Source organism: Puma concolor, chromosome B2, assembly GCF_028749965.1.
Source record: "Puma concolor isolate L17-30 chromosome B2, mPumCon1.1.hap2, whole genome shotgun sequence".
In the NCBI taxonomy this organism is placed as follows: domain Eukaryota; kingdom Metazoa; phylum Chordata; class Mammalia; order Carnivora; family Felidae; genus Puma; species Puma concolor.
Window position 1 is genome coordinate 45709600 of NC_141671.1, and position 19229 is coordinate 45728828.

Below are 19229 nucleotides of genomic sequence, written 5' to 3' on the forward strand. Positions count from 1 at the left end.
CTCTGTCATGCTCTAGAGACTTCCTTTGCACCATGCAGAGTCAACAAACACTCTTGATTTCTTTCCCTTTCCCTGTGTGCTTTTGCAGAGAGGTCTGCCCAAGAGAAAGGGGACTGACTCAGCAGCAAGAGGGATTAACGTTAGCTATATGAACTCAAACAGATTTAAAATCCTGGGATGGAGGGGTGCCTGGGTGACTTCAGTCGGTTGCGTCCAACTTTGGCTCGGGGTGTGATCTCATGGTTCATGAGTTCAAGCCCCTCATCGGGCTCTGTGCTGATGGCTCAGAGCCTGGAAGCTGCTTCAGATTCTGTGTCTCCCTCTCTCTCTGCTCCTCTGCCACTCACGCCTGTCTCTCTCTCAAAAATTAAAATCCTGGGATGGATTACTGAAGAAGTCTAATAGTCTACTTCAGTATAAGAATAACTCTTGGAAAATATGGATCCTTTTGTTTGTTTGTTTTCTATTCAGTGTTGCCAGGCATTGTTGGTTTACAGACCTGGTGGGGCCAGGAGAGGAGATAGCCTCCAGAGTGGTATCACCAACCTCAGTTCTCTATAATTATTCCCATCACCTGATGATATAAGAAGTTATTCTTATTGTTCTTACCTGGAATGCATTGAGTAATGCAAAAATAACATGCCAAGCCAGATTCTGGTTGTCCACTATTGTTCCTATGCCAAAGCCCCAGGTGAGCCCCAGCAGAGGGGTCAGGATGAGGAGGCTCTTCCCCATGCGGACAATAGTGGCCTTGTTGTCCTGACTCGGCCTTTCTCCAACAGTGGGCCTCCAGAGCTTTGTGAGAACTAATAGCACCACAACCAAATTCACAGCCACAATAGTCAGTGCAGGAACAGCAAAGGCCAAGAGGGGTTTGCTCTTATCAGACCAATTAAGCCAACACACGTCTTTCCTTTCGTAGCCATTGCCAGGTTGCGTGACGGCAATGGTGATGACAGATATGATGAGAGGGCACCCATAGCCCAGGCAGAACCCGAAAGCCATCATCAAATGCAGGCCCATGTGATGGAACACAAAGAGGATCCGATAAGCTAGCAGGATGCCAAGCATGAGCATCCAAAAGAACAAGGAGAGGTAGAAAAAGTGCATAAAAAACACTGCAGCTATGCAGACTCCAGAAAAGCTTACTGTGGAGTCTGCAGTGGCAGCAACGATAAACCAAACATCAGCAATCAGGAGGCACAAGGCTATGTTCACCATGCAAATATGGCGCGTGTAGGAAGTTTGGTTTTTCTTGACCTGCTTCCAAAACAGAGCTTCAATGATTAGGCATAAGGTGAGACTTCCGATGGAGATGCCCAGTCCCACAAAAGTGATCCATTTCACAAAGGGGATGATGGCAGGGGGGACAAAGGGTGACATCAGTATGGAGAAGGAGGTCAGGTGAGTACATTGGCACGTCACCGTGTCTGGAGTTTCATTCACTAGGTGGCAGCCCGCATTGTTCCATTGCAAATGCCTGAAATCCCAAAACACACAGTGAGGCTGGCTCAGATTTGACTCTGTCTTGGGAAAAACCAGGAAAATTTCATTTATGGAATAGTTTTGGATAACCGTGGATATCACTGGCCCATTGACCTGAGCATTTCCATTTTTGGCAATGGATAGAATATTCCCCAGGGTCAACGAGGCCATGCTGATAATAGTTTCTGGAAAGGACCCCTGGAATTGGTCTGACCCAATTAACACATGGCCTCTGATGGGAATGGAAGTATTTGGGGGCGATATTTTAGCCTCATAGCTGTAACCCATCTCAAGTTGGCTTTGGGACCCTGGAATCCCTCTCCAGTGAATGAATTCCCGAGAGACACTCAGGGGCAGAGCTGTCGAAGGTACGAGGCTGCTGATGTTTTCCAGTGTCTCCAGTAATCGTGAGCTGGCATGCTGTTCTTCCTGCAGTAACACCGTCCAGTTGGTTACTGATGCTGAATTAAGGATGTGGTCAGCAATACTGATGACATCCTGAAATACAAGGATGAAAGTCGGTTTGCATTTTGAATAAGCAGTTCAGAGGACTAAGAGCAGAGAGTCATTAGAATATTAGGTATACTACAATTGTGGGGGCGCCTGGGTGGCTCAGTCGGTTGAGCATCCAACTTCGGCTCAGGTCATGATCTCATGGTTTGTGAGTTCGAGCCCTGCCTCGGGCTCTGTGCTGTCAGCTCAGAGCCCGGAGCCTGCTTCGGATTCTGTGTCACCTTCTCTCTCTGCCCCTCCCCCACTCATGCTCTGCCTCTTTCTGTCTCTCAAAAATAAATAATGCAAAAAAAAAAAAAAAATTTTTTTTTTTCAAAAAGTATAGTACAAATGCCCAGAGAGTTGACTTGGTTGAGGACCACATTCAAATTCATCAGCAATAATCAGCTTAGTTGCTCTGCACGGTGGAAGCTTTGGGTTAAGAAACTTGGGTCAGCAGAATCATATAAGTCTCAGAGTGATCTCCCCAGGGCATTCATATGCACACTGGGGATCCAGCACGGCTGACAAAGAATCCTGTGATGTGGGTTGCAGCAGGGCCCATTTCTGTCCTCAGAGATGACCAACATGGCTGCCTTCTTAATAGTTCAGCTGAGGCTCAAGGAGTAAGATGTTATTTTGAACTGCTCTCCAACATTATGTTTCTTTTGCTAACATCAGAAGTTCTAAATTCATGTCATGGACATTCAAGTTTTAATCCATGTGTGTTTATGACCATTTAATAGAAGAGAATATAAAGTAAAAATCCTTAAAAACTGGACAAGCAACCAGGAAGCATGGAATTATTGTGGGTTTTAAGTGTCAGTCTTAGTTTAAGAGATTCCTTTTCCTAACAAGCCCTTGAAAGGTGGACCGTGTCTCTGGCTTATGGCTCAGGTTCCCAGGCATTGTCAACGCCCCAGGTGTTGTCACTCTGACTGAGTCTCACCCTAAATGGGCCCTCTGTGGCTTCTGGCCCTGAGTCCCATAGCATGCTTCTTGTACTGTCCCTTGGAACCTCTGCCTTCTTTTGGTTTCTGTTTGCCTGCTCTGTGCTCTTCAGTTTATTTTTAAATTTTTTATGTCATGTTGTTTTAGCTGGCTTCTAGTAAACAGCACAAAGCCAGGCTTTAAAAAAATTTTTTTTGAGCATCTTTCCTTTGATTCAGGGAGTTTAACCTATTTATATTTAATGTCATCTCTGACATATCCATTCTATAATCCAGTTGTGTAAAATATTATGTACTTTAACATACACAATGCATGTACCAAAATGGTTGGAAGGACATTTAGTTAAGAAATATTTATTGAGTACCTTCTATGTGCTACTTGTCATTTTGTCATTTTCTAGGCACTGAGGTGATACCTAAAATATAAGCAATGGCTATTCTAGGGTGACCAGGTTACATATCTTTATTATTATTTTTTGTCCATTTGCATTTCTTAGTAAGCAAGTTTTACTTGCATAAATTTTAAGCTAATTTTTATTTGTTTGTTTGTTTGTTTTTGAGAGAGAGAGAGAGCATGTACACGCTCGAAGGGGAGGCGCAGAAGGAGAGGAAGAGAGAGAGAACCTAGGCAGGTTCCATGCCCAGCCTAGTGCTTGATATGGGGCTCGATCTCACAACCATGAGATCATGACCTGAGCCAAATCAAGGGTCAGACACTTAACCAACTGAGCCTCCCAGGTGCCCTTAAACTAATTTTTAAATATCCAAACCAGGGGCGCCTGGGTGGCTCAGTCGGTTAAGCGTCCGACTTCAGCTCAGGTCAGGATCTCGCGGTCCGTGAGTTCGAGCCCGCATCGGGCTCTGGGCTGATGGCTCAGAGCCTGGAGCCTGCTTCCGATTCTGTGTCTCCCTCTCTCTCTGCCCCTTCCCCGTTCATGCTCTGTCTCTCTCTGTCTCAAAAATAAATAAATGTTAAAAAAATTTAAATAAATAAATAAATAAATAAATAAATAAATGTTTAAAAAAATTAAATATCCAAACTAAACCTTGAATTCCCTGGTCAAAATGAGGGAGTTCTTAAAATATATACTACTAAAATTAGAGCTTTTAGCCACAGGAAAGATAACTGCAAAGACAGGAGAAAGTTGGCACCTGTGCCACACAGTGGAGAAGCTCATTCCTTCCTCTAAGCCTGCCTAGAGGCAGCCCCTCTTTGAACTCACATAATCAATCCTGTGACTTCATTGTACACTGTGGAGGAAGCAGTAAAGCTCATACAAAGACTGTTACATGACTCTTCAGTCTTTTTTTCCCAAAGGTTATTTTGAGAGAGAGAGAGAGGGAGAGAGAGAGAGAACACGAGTGGGGAAAGGGCAGAGAGAGAGGAGAGAGGAAATTTCAAGCAGCCTCCACACCGTCAGCACAGAGCCTGATGTGGGGCCTGAGAGACTGTGACCTGAGCCAGAATCAAGAATCCACGCTTAACTGACTGAGTTACCCAGACGCCCCTCTTTGGTCTTTTTCAATGGTGGGTCTTCAACTCAGGCTTTTATCATTCTTCCTAAGAGACGGAGCACACCTAAGGTGAATTCTTAGGATGCCTAGGTGACTCCATCAGTTAAGTGTCCCATTCTTGGTTTAGGCTCAGGTCATGATCTCACAGTTAAGGAGACCATGCCCCACATCAGGGATTCTTTCTTTCCCTCTCTCTCTCTCTTTCTCCCCCTCCCCAACCTCTCCGGTTAAATAAATAAACTTAAAAAAAAAAAATACAGTGAGTTCTTCTAGCACAGGCAGACCATACCTCCATGGTTGAATTGGACACCTTGAAATGACTTGACAGTGACAGAGACAAGATGTTGTCCAGAATGGACACCACTGAAGCCAGATTGCCAGCTGTAGTTGATGGGTTTTGCCGAATGACGACTGAAAGATTTCGCACCAAGGATGACACAGCTGCCTCAGTGGCATTGCCTGCGATCACACTGAAATTCTAGGAATAAAAATGGTTAGGTTCTAGAGAACAACAAAATGCTTGTGTTTCATATACATTTTTACCCTGATTATACAGAAACTGATATTCAGTGAGATTTGGTGACTTTCCAAACTACACAGCGGGAAGTGGAAAGGTAGGCTCTACTGGCACTAAGTCCTATGTTATATCCACCATACAATGCCAAGAAATCCTTGTGGGATGAGAAGGCAAAAGGACATATGTGGAGATAAGACTACACTTTTCATTGGATCAGGAGTTTTGCTTTTTCCTTCAGGCTCCCCTCTGCCTTCGCTACACTGAGCTAGCTCGAAAGGCAGCCAAGAAGGGATATTCCTTTCCATTCAAAGTCAACCCAGGAATCAGATCCCATCTGTTTTCCTTTTTGCTCTCCTCAACTGACAGTGCTGTTCTCTACTCAAAGCACCTGGGATCTGCCTGCCCTCACACTTGGAGGGGACTAGTCCCAGCTATGGTCCCTGTCTGGAACCGATGTAGAGAAGGCAAGAGCAAGGATAGACTCCAGAAGCCATGTGGTCCAATCTCCCTCCCCAGTTTGCAGATGAGAAAACTCAGAAAGGAAGCAGTAAACTTTCTATAGTCTTCTGAGAAAGATCATTCTGAGTTTCATCTACAATAGCAGGGTCTCTGGCTGGGAGATAAGTTCTGCTCAATATGAACATCTATTTGCAAAATAGTGTCTGTGAACTGATCTCAGAGTCCCTTCTTTCTTTTCCTTGAGTTCTAATCCCTCACCATTTGCTTCCATCTTTCTATCCACCTTGCCTTAAGAACCTGAAGCTTTCTAAGGAAACATCATGTGGAAGTCATAGTCCAGGACTGGATATCAAGTGATCACGTTTTTAGTTCAGTGCTATTGCTACCAGAGGGACCATTAGCCTCTTAGTCTTTCAATTCCTGATCAACAAAAACGGGTTGATAAGCCAGATGGCCCTTGAGATCCATTGCAGCTCTGTCATTGTATATGGTTCACCCCTGGCTGACCCAGTCCCTGCCCAGGTTTCTGATGTGTGATCCTCTCACTTGTACTGAGTTTACAGCTTCTGACTCACACCTTCACTTAGATCTTTGATTCCCCGGCTTTCTGGACTTCTAAGGGCAGCTTAGTTGCTGTTTTACTATCTTAGAACTCTTCAGCATTGACTCATTCCTCTGTAGCACCCTCCCCTCTAGAAACATCAACTCTGACTTGTTCTGACTCTCTCGGCTTCCACCTGGACTCTGCTACCCATGCCCACACTCCCTGGGGTTGCCAGGCTCTGATAACACCCTCGACCTCTGTGCACTAACCACTGAGACAAATTGATATATTATCTACCGCCTAGCCCACGCTCACTGGGGGATGCCCACCGTGAAATTCAAAACACGAGACAGACACGCTTCACCTTCTTCAGTTCGTCCAGCTGAGAGTGTACACATGTCTCCTTGAGGACCTGCCACCCAGAGGGCTGGCACCTGGCTGTAATGTTTCCAGTGTAGCCGCTGCTACAGGGAAGAGTGTACTCGTCATTCCCAGACCCAAATCCAAAGACAATGCTGTTACACTGGGCTGGGAAAAAAAAATGGAAACAAAGAGGAAAAGTGTCTAAATATTCCGGCATGCCGTATAAACCATACGGCAGTGCTTTAGAAGTCATGTTTTCAGAGACATAACCCAGGCAAAATTTAGGAGTAGAAATCTGTCCTTGATGCCCAGCTTCAGCCTTGTCAGTACCCTTTTGTCCTTTCTGGCGCCTTCCCCAAGGCTGGCTCGTGTCTGATCTGTGCCAGCACTCTTGCTTTTGATGGGCTATCAGCTAGTAAGCCGCAGGTGGAAATAAGACAGGGTGCAATCACTCTCAGGAAAGAGTTTCACTCTGCAAGGAAGTGTCAGAAAATCAGAAACTCTTCCAGGAGTGAGGGAACAAAGTAGTAATGATACGGTTAAAAGAGGAGCAGTTGCCGTGGCAGGGTGGCACGTGTGTTCCTTTGAAAGCTTCTCACATTGTGACCAGTCACGAGTTTGACTCGTTTCCACCAGAGCCTGCTGAAAAGCCCATCTTCCACAGTGTCTACCCTGGGAACTGGAGACCAGATAGCACCGAAATAGTCCACTGAAACTGAGTTTCATCATGGTGAGGGGGGAAAGGCTGACTGTGTCTATGGAAAGTCAGTCTTAGAACAATCCTGTATCAGAAACATTTCCAGTCTACTCCGCGAAGACACAAGGAAGCGACAAATTAAAGGACTCCCGTAACCTGAGCCAAGGAAGGGAATTGGGTAGTACCTTTTCCAAATACTCTGAAAGAGCCGTCTTCTAGTGGGAACAGCTTGCGAAGGCCTGCCTTCACCTTCTCAGCCACCTGTTCGATGGCTGACAGCAGCTCAGATGTGCTGCTGGAACCCACAACTTCAAACCCAGCAATGATGCTTCCATCCCTATAATGACTATGTGGAAAGAAAAATGAGATTCATTCAGTCACGCGGGGCCTGCCGTGTGTATGCACGGCATTGGGTCCACAGGAACACATCAAACAGATTTGGTCCCTGCCTTCATGAAGCTTACATTCTAGTGGAGAAGACAAGGCAAATAGGGAACAAGTGACCAGCATACATAAACAATTATATATAATTTATATAACATAAAATATACATATATATATAATATATACATTTAGTTAAGTGTTATGAGAGACAGGTGCAATGATAAGAATAGCAGGTGGAGGGGCACCTGGGTGCTCGGCTGATTGAGGGTCTGACTCTTGATTTCAGCTCAGGTCATGATCCCCGGGTCGTGGGATCAAGCCCTGAAGCTGGCTTCGTGCTGAGTATGGAGCTTGCTTGAGATGCTCTCTCTCCCTCTGCCCCTCTCCCCTGCTCGTGTGTTCTCTCTCTTTCCAGAATAAAATAAAATAAAATAAAATAAAATAAAATAAAATAAAATAGCTTTAAAAAATAAGAATAGCAGGTAGAGATGAGGCTCACTTTAAATAAGGCTGGATAGAAAAGGCTTTTCTGTGCAGAGAGTCTCTGAAGCTGAGGCCCAAATGATGAGAAGAAAAGCTAGTATTGCAAAGAACACCGATGTAGCGTGTCAGCACGTGTGAAGGCCCGCATGCAGGAAAATGTCTATGAGTGAGACAAGTTGAAAGACTAGCTTCCAGGGGTGGCTGGGTGGCTCAGTCAGTTAAGCATCTGACTTCGGCTCAGGTCATGATCTCGCTGGTCCCAGGATCGAGCCCTGCGTCAGACTTTGTGTTGACAGCTCAGAGCCTGGAGCCTGTTACAGATTCTGTGTCTACCTCTCTCTCTGCTCTTCCCCTGCTTGCTCTCTCTCTCTCTCTCTCTCTCTCTCTCTCAAAAATAAATAAACATTAAAAACAATAAAAAAAAAAAATAAAGTCTAGCTGCCAGGTCAAGAACCGAAGTTGCTTCTCAATGTGCAAATTCTTCAACTACGTTGAAGAATTCTAGCATAACTAAGTTTTCAATGAGCAGGAGAGAAATGGTAGAAGATGATATTAGATAAGCAGCCAAGAGCCAGATCGAATAGGGCCTTAGAGTTTGAATTTTATTTTTTATTAAAAGGTTTTATTCTTTAGTAAAGGTCAGTGGTATGCTCAGGTTTATTGCTGAAGAGCATCACTCTGGCTGCTGTATAGAATGGACTGAAGAGAGGGAAACGGGGAAACAGGAGGACCCATTAGGAAAGAGGTGATGGTGGCTTGAACTTGGGTGCAGTGTATGTGGAGAGAAATGGCCAGGTTGTACTTAAAGACTGAGCCACTGGAATTGCTAAGGACGCTGAGAATGGAGAAAAGAACCGGTCAAGAATGACTCCAAGGGATAGAAAAAACAAATTGCGGTGTATTCATACAATGGAATAGCACTTGGCAATAAAAAGGAGGCAGCCCCTGACACTGAGAAAAACAAGAATGACCCTCGAAGACATTATGCTGAGGGAAAGAAGTCAGACACACAAAACAATTACACATTGGGTGATTCCATTTGTATGAAGTTCTAGAATAGACAAAACTAGCCTATGATGATAGAAAAATGAGCAGTGGTTATTTCTAGTGGCAGGTAAGGCATCGAATTGGCTAGAAAGAGGCACAAGGGAACTTTCGGGGTGATGAAAATGTTCTGTCTTATTAAAAGGTGGCTGATGCAAGCATTTGTCAAAGCTTATTAAACCGCACACATGAGGTTTGAGCATATCACTGTACATAATTATATCTCAGTAAAAAATGATCACAAAGGATGACTCCAAGTTTGGGTCTCTGCAACTAGAAGACTAGCACCACTGTAACTGAGATGGGCATGATAGCAGGAGAAGTAGGTTAAAGGTTCTGAGAAGAAAAGTTGGAGGACCCCTGTTTTGGACACATTATATGTGACGTGCCTGCTAGAACACCAAGTGGAGATGCTCACAGGTTGTTGGATATTTGGGTTTGGACTTTATGAGAGGAGCCAAGCTCAAGTAATAAATTTAGAAGCCATCAGCATACACATGGTGTTCGAAGTCATGAAAACAAGTGAGATCACATATATTAAGTTAATCCTGCAATAATTCCATGAGGTACACATTGTATTAGCCCCATTATGTAGATGAGGGAGCTGGAATCCTAAAGAGAAGTTGGGTCAAGCAATTATTAGTTATTAACTGATACTCCAAATATCAAATTCTTAATCACTACACCGAACTACCACTCACAATGTATGAATAAATCCAAATATTCTTTTAGGTAGTGAGAATCACAATGTCTTTGCATCAACATAGTTCTTCTATCAAGAAAACATTGTTTCCAAAATATTTTCCTGCCTATTATTTCATTTGATTTAATGAAGCTAAATCAGATTCCACATGTATTAACAGTACTGTTTAACAGAGAAATAAATTGAGACACTAAGAAATTAAGATTTACTTTAAATCATATACATAAAGAGTGAAACCTAAATAATATTATCTTATAGACTTATGCCTACTTTAGCTTTGACTTTTTCTACAAATTATTGGAGACAGCTTATAAGACATTTGGAATGGAATATACATAGGAAATATAAATGGAGGGGCACCTGGGTGGTTCAGTCAGTTAAGCATCCAGTTTCAGCTCAGGTCATGATCTCACAGTTCATGAGTTCAAGCCTCACATCGGGCTCTGTGGTGACAGCTCAGAGGTTGGAGCCTGCCTACATATTCTGTGTCTCCCTCTCTCTCTCTACCCCTCCCTGACTCACACTCTGTCTCTCCGTCTCTCAAAAATAAACATTGAAAACAAATTTTTTTTGAAGAAATATAAATGGAAAGCCAGGACCAAGGTAAAGAAAAATATGAATATTGAAGACAAAAATTACTGATTAAGTTTCAAATTTGTCTATGCATTCAGTGACTGCAAAGTCAGAAGGAAAATATGATTCATTGTATAGACTTTAGTATAAGAAAAAAGAAGTGGGGCACCTGGGTGGCTCATTTAGTTAAGCGTCCAACTTCAGCTCAGGTCGTGATCTTGTGGTTTGTGAGTTCGAGCCCCGCATCAGGCTCTGTGCTGACAGCTGAGAGCCTGGAGCCTGCTTCAGATTCTGTGTCTCCCTCTTTCTCTGCCCCTCTCCCACTCCCACTCTGTCTCTCTCTCCTTCAGAAATAAATAAACATTAAAAAAAGAAAGAAAGAAAAAAGAAGCAGTGTCCTTCCTAGTGTTGAATTTTAAAGAAAATTATCCACGTGGGCCTGTATATAAGAACATGGGATATCTGGAAGGATAAGATCCAGGACAGTATATTGGTGACAAATGCTGTTGAAAATTTCCTATAGCTATTCTTTAACTGTGAAAAAAAAAATATGAAGTCAAGTTCTCTGACCTCTAAGCCACTTCCTCTATCCAGCAGATTATAAATAGTTAGTAATCAATGTACACATGGCTAACTAACCATATCACTTTTGGAATGAAAGCATAAACAAAAAGATAATTTACTAAATATCTCTTTATTTGCTGTAGACAATGCCTACTGGGTTATGAGTTATGGTGCATACATGATACCTGCAGAAAAATATAATGGTTCGCCGTAGGCTGCCCCCACGGCTCCCAGTTATATAGCTTTGTACCATATCTCCCTGTGCTTAGGACAGAGAAAAACCATCCCTCTGCAACCCATAACCCTCATCTCCACCCCTCATCCTGTTCCATACGTGCACACCACGATCTCCTGCTTCATCCCAAGTTCTCCCACTGTGGGTTTGCAGTCCCAGTCTCTAATCTATAGCTTGGAGAATGCCATTCAATATTTAAGTTTCCTCTTCTGACATTTAAAAGCATTACAGAATCGCTTCTCGGCCTTTTGGCTAAGCATTACAGACTTTTGTCTAGTTTTAGTAAGAATACTAGAAAGACCAGTTCTGCCCTATTTTCTGTCAAGGTCATTTGGGAACCTAGCACTAGGAATTCTGCAGGATGGGTGCACAATTCTGAGGATGCCCTTCTAAGGCCATTGTGTTACTTACCGAAATTGGGTGACATGAACCGACTCAAAATCTTGAATTCTTTTGAATGCTTCTTTAAGCTTACAAACAGAAAAAAGGGCGACATGTTGATCTTTGCCCCCATTCGAGGAAGATATTTAAACAAAAAACTGATGGAGATAATAAATTTACCAACAGAACCACTGAGCAAAGAGATACCACAAGAGGTAGTTGCTATTATACAAATATAGTTCAAATGGCACTTGAGAATCTACACACACACACACACACACACACACACACACACACGAGTCACACCATTTATTTTTTAGTTTGCTAATAAAGATGGAAGAACCAATTTGTTATAAGGGGGGATTGGGTGCCAGATAACACAAATTTACCCCCGAAATGTATGTTTTCTCCCTCATAAAAATACGACATAAATTTCCATATGCATTGAAACTGAATCTATTGGAAAGTATCTGTGTATGTCTTCAGTGAAAATCACATCTGAACCATCATCCGAGGCAGACGGGCACTAACCGAATTTTTGGATGACTTCATTATATAGTCCAGAATTTTTCTCAATGATTCTATTTAGCCTCTAACAAGAGAAGCTTCTTTCCGGAACAAATCCCAGATGCTGACAATTGAGCCTAGATCATGAAAATTTTCTTTTGACAAATAAAAAAACAGAAAACAATCAAGAAGACTCGGTAGGATATGACTCACATAAATGAGCAAAAGTGAACACAAGAGAAATGGAACGAAGTCAATTACTAAAACTCTCCCAGAAAGAGAATGTTCAATGTACGTCAGTTGTGAGCTATGTGATTAACTGTTCTGTAATAACTCATTGAATGTGAATGATTAAGAATATGCATTAAATAAACATGCGGAATTGAAAACACTTGAACTTATGTTTAGCCAACAATTTCTTATGTAATAAGCAGAAAGTGCTTACTTGAATTTCAATTCCAGTTGTATACTTGGAATATGAAGGAGAAGATGAATTCAAAAGGTCTTTGGTAAATCGTTCATTGATTTTGAAAGTGCCCCAAACCTCTACGGGAAATAAAAAGAGGTTGATAGATATAAAAATTATTCGCTTGAATTTATGACGGCATAAAATTACAGAAGTACATTTGGAGCCCATCTATTTAACAGCAGTATTTCAATTTCTTTTTGTAATGACTGTTCACCTAAAATAATATAGGAAGTATACATAAAACTAGATTTTCAACTGTGAATTTGTAACGTAACAGGAAAGTGCTGGTGATCAAGACAACTTTATAAGTAGGTAAACGTGTGGCCACCATGTGTGGTTTAAAAAAAAAAAAAAATCAGTCACTTAACCCTGAAGTACATGCCCATCTAGACATTGAACTTAAATACTGTCCCCATTAAAAATAAAGAAACAAAACAAAACAATAAAACACTACTTGCTATCTCTAGCATATGCTTGTTTACCCATTGCTGGTACTTTTCTGTTCAGGGACAAGTTGTTGCCCATTTTTATATGGATAAATACCATTTATCCTTCATTAAGGACCTAGTGAAATGTACTTCCTGTGCAAGCCGTCCCCTGATCCCCAGTTGCAAAGATTCTTTCCTTCCTCTAAATTCCTACAGTCCTTTGTTCGTACCCCCTTTACAACCTCTTGTACAGACATATCTATTTGTGAGCATTTCTCACGTTTATATGTCCCTGCTCCACTTTGGGAAGACCTTTGTGAGTGTAATCCCTGTCTCATCCATGGTTGTCTCTCTTCAAGATGGAATAGACACAGACCACCCTTCAAAAGGTAGACTTTCATTCAAATTTGTTGAGGAAAATATATTATCTTCTTTCTTGTATTGTAGCCTAACCTCCCCGACTAGCCTTCTAATTCATACATAGAGAGAAGTGCTTCATTGTGTCCTCCCAGAATTTGCCTCTGATCCGGGTATAAAGATGGTGTTTCATAAATATGCATTGCCTTTGTGAATTGGCATCGTCCTGGGAAGGGGAGCGAGAAATGTCCAGAAGATCTGGGCTATTTCAGTTTCTCCTTCACTCTTCGCTCAGCTCTGCCCAAATCCAAAGCTTCAAGATAACTGGAGTAATCTCTGAGGAAACTTTGTAAAGACCTTCAAGCCCTGAAGCCCATGTCATTTGGCTCGCCTCATCACCCACTGAACATAAACCTAAGGCGACAGCTCACTCAGCTTCCACTGGTTTCCTAAAATAGACTTTTAATTTCTTGTTTTGTTTGGTAATGCATTCAGTACACCTACCTGTTGGCAATTTTGAACATGTATTTCAATATAATCACTATGTGCTCCTCCCTGCTCTCACACCTCTAGACTTCCCTTTTCTGAAAGCTGATGTTGGCAAATGAAATGAAAGAAGGCAGGAAAGAAAATCATTTACTCAAGCAGCTCCCCTACTTGGGATTTCGGTGCATCTCCCTAAATCTCAATAAAATCAGAGAATTGCAGAGCTCAGCTAGATGAACCTCAGGGTTGAATTGATGCTCAAATATCAACTTGCACGTCTGAATTTTCTGCAATTAGGATGTTCTCACTGTGTGCAGTTAAGCCTAGTGGGGTATACTGTTACCACCTTTTGATGACCCTGCAAACACTAGCTCTGCTAGTGGAATACGTGGGTGAAGAGCTAGGGTTCCCTCTCCATGGCTTGTTGGGTGCCAGGGTGCAGGCCTGGAGCTCTCCTCCCAGCACCCTGATGTGCTTACTTGCTCTCTCGCAGAAACTGAGGCTCTGGGTGAGGTTGTTGAGATAACAGTCACAGCTCTGGAGGGCTCCGGCCGTGTGAAGGTAGCATTTCTGGGGATCAAGGCATGAGGGAGGGAACCAGGAATAGCCGTCCTCACAGGAACACTGCAGGACCCCATTCTGGTGCCCACAGTCTGCACAGAAAACAGAGCTTGGTCTCGCGGGGTCTGATTTATCAATTGACTAGCGCTGAGTTCTCATCCTTGTTTCTGACTTAGAGTCTGAACCCAGTGTTTCCCACCAAAAGCCAGAAGGATAAAACTAGGATGGCGATGTGTTTAAGGTAAGGAAACGTCCAACTCAATAGATTCTGAGGCTGATATCAAACGCTTGGCAAACATAAAATCAAGTGGCTGGGTCAAGCATCCAAAGGAAGGATGAATGCCCAGTAGATAGCCCTTGGAATGGCAAAGAGAAGCAAAAGAGGGTATACAAACCTGATAGCTATTTAAGAGTTCTAGAAGGTATTTCTCCACTACTTCATTTCAGGCTCCTCTTATCTACCTAACACCGTTTTTAGGTAGGCCCCTTAAGCAAGATGGCAAACACCGAGAGACATTTTTGAGAGTCATGAGGAAAAATTCCATCAGCCAATTCTGTAGTCTCAGTTCCTAACTAACTGACCAAAAATGCCCCATCAAAAGGCATTCCTTTATAATAGACAAAAAACTGGAACAAAGTCACCAGACATCTTTGTGAAAACATGCATCATGATATGCAGTGAATGATTCTTTAATTTTGCCATATGTCAGAACCACCTGGAGGGTCTCATCCCAAAGTTTCTGATTCAGTAAGTCTGGGATGGGGCCAAGGATTTGGATTTCTATTAAGTTCCCTGATAATGCTGCTGCTGCTAATCTGGGCACCATACTTTGACAACTACTGCTTTAGACAAATCGTTTAACATCTCTGAACCCCAGCATTGTGGTCATTAGTGCTGTTTGTCAATTAGTTCTTACTCTTTTCCAGGCACATAGTAAGATTACATATCTTGCCCCCACCCCCTCCCCTTCCCCGAGGTTGAAAGGAACCATGAAACCAGTTTTGGCCAATAAATTGTGAGCAGAACTAATGTGTGTCACTTCTGAGGTGGAGAATTCAACTGCCAATGTGAAACCCTCTATTTTTCCATTTCTTTTTGGCTCAAACTGGGTACATTTGAGGTAGTTTCTGATTGATTAGCCTGGATTCCCAAGTGACACAAACACAACCATGCTGCCAAACTGCAGTAGAGATATAGCGTGAAGAAGGAAGAACGCATGTATCCTTTCCGGCCACAGATATGGTGGGGATGGTTGTCTCCATAGCATAACCTAACCTATCCTGACTGATACACCCACCTTCCCCATTTCTACTCCCAGTTCCCAGAGGGCAGATTTACATGTGGTGGCCTTTGCGCTGATAATCTTCATTGGTTCATGTAACCATAACAATGGAGGCTTCAAAAGCTTCAGAAAATTCTTCAAGTGTCTCTTCTCCTTGGAATCTCTGTAGGCCACCTGAAGCAGCAGCTCATATTCCTGGACTGAGCCTAAAGACAGGAAGAGAGTCAGGAGTCTCCTCTTTCAGCCTGAGAGACAAATATTGTCAAGGAAGCCACCATGAAGCAACCATCACATGTAGTCTGGGGGGTCACAGGCTGGGCCACAAAGCTTGTTACTGACATCTGCTTGTCCAGACATTAAGTACAAATGAGCGTCCAGAGCAAACACTTGCAGGCAGTCCCACATGTGAGTGATATATGTCTATCCCCCCACTTCTGCTCAGGCAGCTGCTCCCACTCTCCCTGACCCACCCTGGCCTCCCCCTGCTGACTTTACACAGTTCCTCAGGACGTCCAAGGTCACGTTTCAGGGATCAAGACCCAAGGGAGAAGATGGGAGAAAATCCGAGTCACTCTTCCTTCTTACTCTCTCAGCTCTAGGCTCCTTGAAGTATCTCTGGCATAAAACCCCCAGTCTCACACTTAGCAAAGAGCCCTTTTTTCTCCTGGGAAGAGGTTCCAGCAATTAGCCAAGTTTGAGTACCTTATGTGATGTGCAAAAGCCAAACGAAACCAGACCCTACTCAAGTCTCATCAATGCCTTATCACTGAGGAGCAGCACCTTTTGTTTCCCTAAGGAGAGGCCGTTAAGCATTCTGGGCTCAGAAAGAATATGAGTCCTGTGAGTATTCTCTCACCCAGAACTCATTTAGGCACGTTCACGTGAAAGTTAGTGCACGATTTCATGGGGTTTCAAGATCCTCCAAAGCTCGTCTATGGATCCCAGATTGAGAATGTGAAGGACCTTAGAGAAAAAGGGGGAAAAGGTGAACATCCTTTTATTCTGGGTCTCCTTTGATTTCCACTGGCAGTGAAATCTCTTAGAAGTCTTAGATTTCTCGGGACATCCATGCTTTTTGCAGGGACAGATGAGCTGGGAGCTTCTATGAGACTGTCCCATTTCTTAGGGACCTGGTGGGGATGTCCAAGCAAAAGGAAATTTGTAGAGAAAAAAAATCAGCAGATCAACCCCTAGACTTTTCAGAAGGCAGGAAGCTGGCTGAGGCTAACATGTTCCAGAACATTTATAAGAGCTTCCTATCTGCCATAACTTCCACCATCTCACTCCATAAAGCCTCAGCCCTGCCTCTTTCTCTCCCCTCCCTTTGTAGGCTGGAGCCTCTGCCCCAGGTTTGGGAGCCACACCAAGTAGAGAGAGCTAAGGGGACTCCTGTTCCCACTGCCCAAGCAGGTAAGAGGTGGGGGAATGGTCAGTGTCAGAGGTTAATGGCACTGGTTCTGGAGTCAGGTTGACTGGGTTTTAATCATTCCATTTGCCCCTAGCTCTGTATTTAATTTCACTATCTATAAAATAAAGATGACCACTGTTCCTAAATGAGAGGGTCAATGTGAGGATTTAATTTGTCTAATGCACTTAAAAGAGTGCCTGGCATCTAGTAACAGCTCAATAAATACTAGCTGTAAAGTGCCTGGCATCTAGTAACAGCTCAATAAATACTAGCTGTATTTTTACTCCGAGGGAAAATGTATTCATGGCATTCCAAATTGAATTTTTATTTCACTTTCTGAAGAATCATAGCCAGCCTTGCATGGTGGTAAGTTCAATGACACCATTAGAACGCTGTTTTATGACAGACCACTGCACTGGTGAAAGGCTTTTGTGGACTGACCCAGGAACCGAACAACCATCTGTGGACATCATTATTTCCAAGAAATATATTCGGCGCTTGAAACGTCAGAACGACAAATTGAATTTCAGAACACAACCCATTTCTCGACTGAGAGTTGTACCCACTAATGACTTTGTTAGGACTGAGATAAGGAAGGAAAGGGGGAGCTATTTGTCAGGTATGGTGCAGGATGCTATGCCTTCGTATGTTACTTAACCTTCACAAATGTTTTGCTAGTAGGGATTGCTGTTATTCTCATTTCACAGATTTAGGGTCATACCACCAGTCATAAGCACTACTGAGGTTTGAACCCTGGTCCCTTGGCACCAGTGTCTATCACACCACACTCTACAGGAGTCTCACCTGGATGATTTTTCTTATTCACAGTGAGTCCTCTTTTTGTTTTCATGCCTTCATTTCTCTATTTAAGAGGGGAACAAAAGAATAATTACAACATGGCCTTGTAATGATGTATTTCATAAGGCGCTGTTGGAACTCCCAGAACAATTGAAATTATGGATCTAAAAATCCAAGCCAGGGGCGCCTGGGTGGCGCAGTCGGTTAAGCGTCCGACTTCAGCCAGGTCATGATCTCGCGGTCCGTGAGTTCGAGCCCCGCGTCGGGCTCTGGGCTGATGGCTCAGAGCCTGGAGCCTGTTTCCGATTCTGTGTCTCCCTCTCTCTCTGCCCCTCCCCCGTTCATGCTCTGTCTCTCTCTGTCCCAAAAATAAATAAACGTTGAAGAAAAAAAATTAAAAAAAATAAATAAATAAATAAAAATCCAAGCCAGGGATGGTGGAGAGGTGGCCAGAGAAGACCTCACTGAGGCGACTTTTGAGCACAACCCTGAAGGAGGTGAGGAACTGAGAATCCCTGGAAAAGAACTTTCCAGGCAGAGGGAACAGCACATGCAATATCCTTGGGATGAGAACATGCCTGGCATGGGAGGACAGAATGAGGAGGCCAGAGTAGCTCAGCGGAATGGGTAAGGGGAGAGGGGCAAGAAGTGAGATCAGAGAGTATCTCCAAGGAGACAGGCTGTGTAGATCTTTATAGGCTATAGCAATGGTTTAGCTTTTACTTCAGTGAGATAGGAACCCACCGGAGAGTTCTGAACAGAGGTGAGAATGCTCTACTTTACTTTTTAGAAGGTTCAATCCCGCAGCCATGTTAGGAACAGACAAGCACAAAAGCAATGAGAGCATCTCAAGAGTTAGTGCAATAACACAGGTGAGAGATACTGAAGGTGTGGATTGAGGTGGTAGCCATAGAGGTAATGAGAAATGTTTGAATTCTGGGTGTGTTATAAAGATAAAGCAAAACAAAACAAGAGCCAATGGTTTAGATATGGATTATGAGGAGAGTCAAGCACGAAAATAAATTTTCTTCCCAGGCATCTAGAGGGACAATGGCACCACTTGCTGAAATGAGAAAGGAGAAGCAAGCTTGGCAAGGAAAAACTCAAGAATTTAATTTTGGACTCGTTAACTTAAGGGGCCTATTGGACACCCAACTGGAAATAGCAAGTAGGTAGTAGATACACGGGGTTAGAGTTCAGGGGAAAAGGCTGAGAGGTAGATGTAAATTGGGGAGCCATCAGAGAACATTAAAACCATGATCCTAGATGAAAGCATCAAGAAAGTGAGCGTAGAGAGGGAAGAGAGTCCAAGGATTGCCCATGCCAATCTGTATGCCTCTTCTTGGTCAAAGAAACCATAGGAAGGAATGTGCTGAGCTAGCAGAGATCTCCAAGATGGTTCAGTCTGAGTTCCTTATTTTGCAGTTCGATCATCTAAGCTCGAGGAGATGAAACTGTTTGTCCAAGGCTACACAGCTCATGTTGGTAATGTTGAGACAAGAACCCAGGACTTCTGATTCCAAGTCTACTAACTTATATAGCT

The 19229-nt window shown here is 43.2% G+C and overlaps 1 protein-coding gene across 3 annotated transcripts in view; it reads right to left on the reverse strand.

Moving 5' to 3' along the window:
- Nucleotides 1-19229, reverse strand: part of ADGRF1 (adhesion G protein-coupled receptor F1) — a 42100-nt gene that overhangs the window by 8442 nt on the left and 14429 nt on the right. For all 3 annotated transcript variants that reach the window (XM_086707024.1, XM_086707025.1, XM_086707026.1), the window contains 9 exons: nt 17693-17750; nt 15537-15686; nt 14116-14289; nt 12342-12442; nt 11420-11478; nt 7208-7368; nt 6327-6490; nt 4732-4920; nt 610-1983 (listed from right to left, as the gene is read on the reverse strand). In XM_086707024.1, the coding sequence (XP_086563150.1) occupies nt 610-1983; nt 4732-4920; nt 6327-6490; nt 7208-7368; nt 11420-11478; nt 12342-12442; nt 14116-14289; nt 15537-15686; nt 17693-17750 (2430 nt within the window). The remainder of the gene's footprint in view (nt 1-609; nt 1984-4731; nt 4921-6326; nt 6491-7207; nt 7369-11419; nt 11479-12341; nt 12443-14115; nt 14290-15536; nt 15687-17692; nt 17751-19229) is intronic.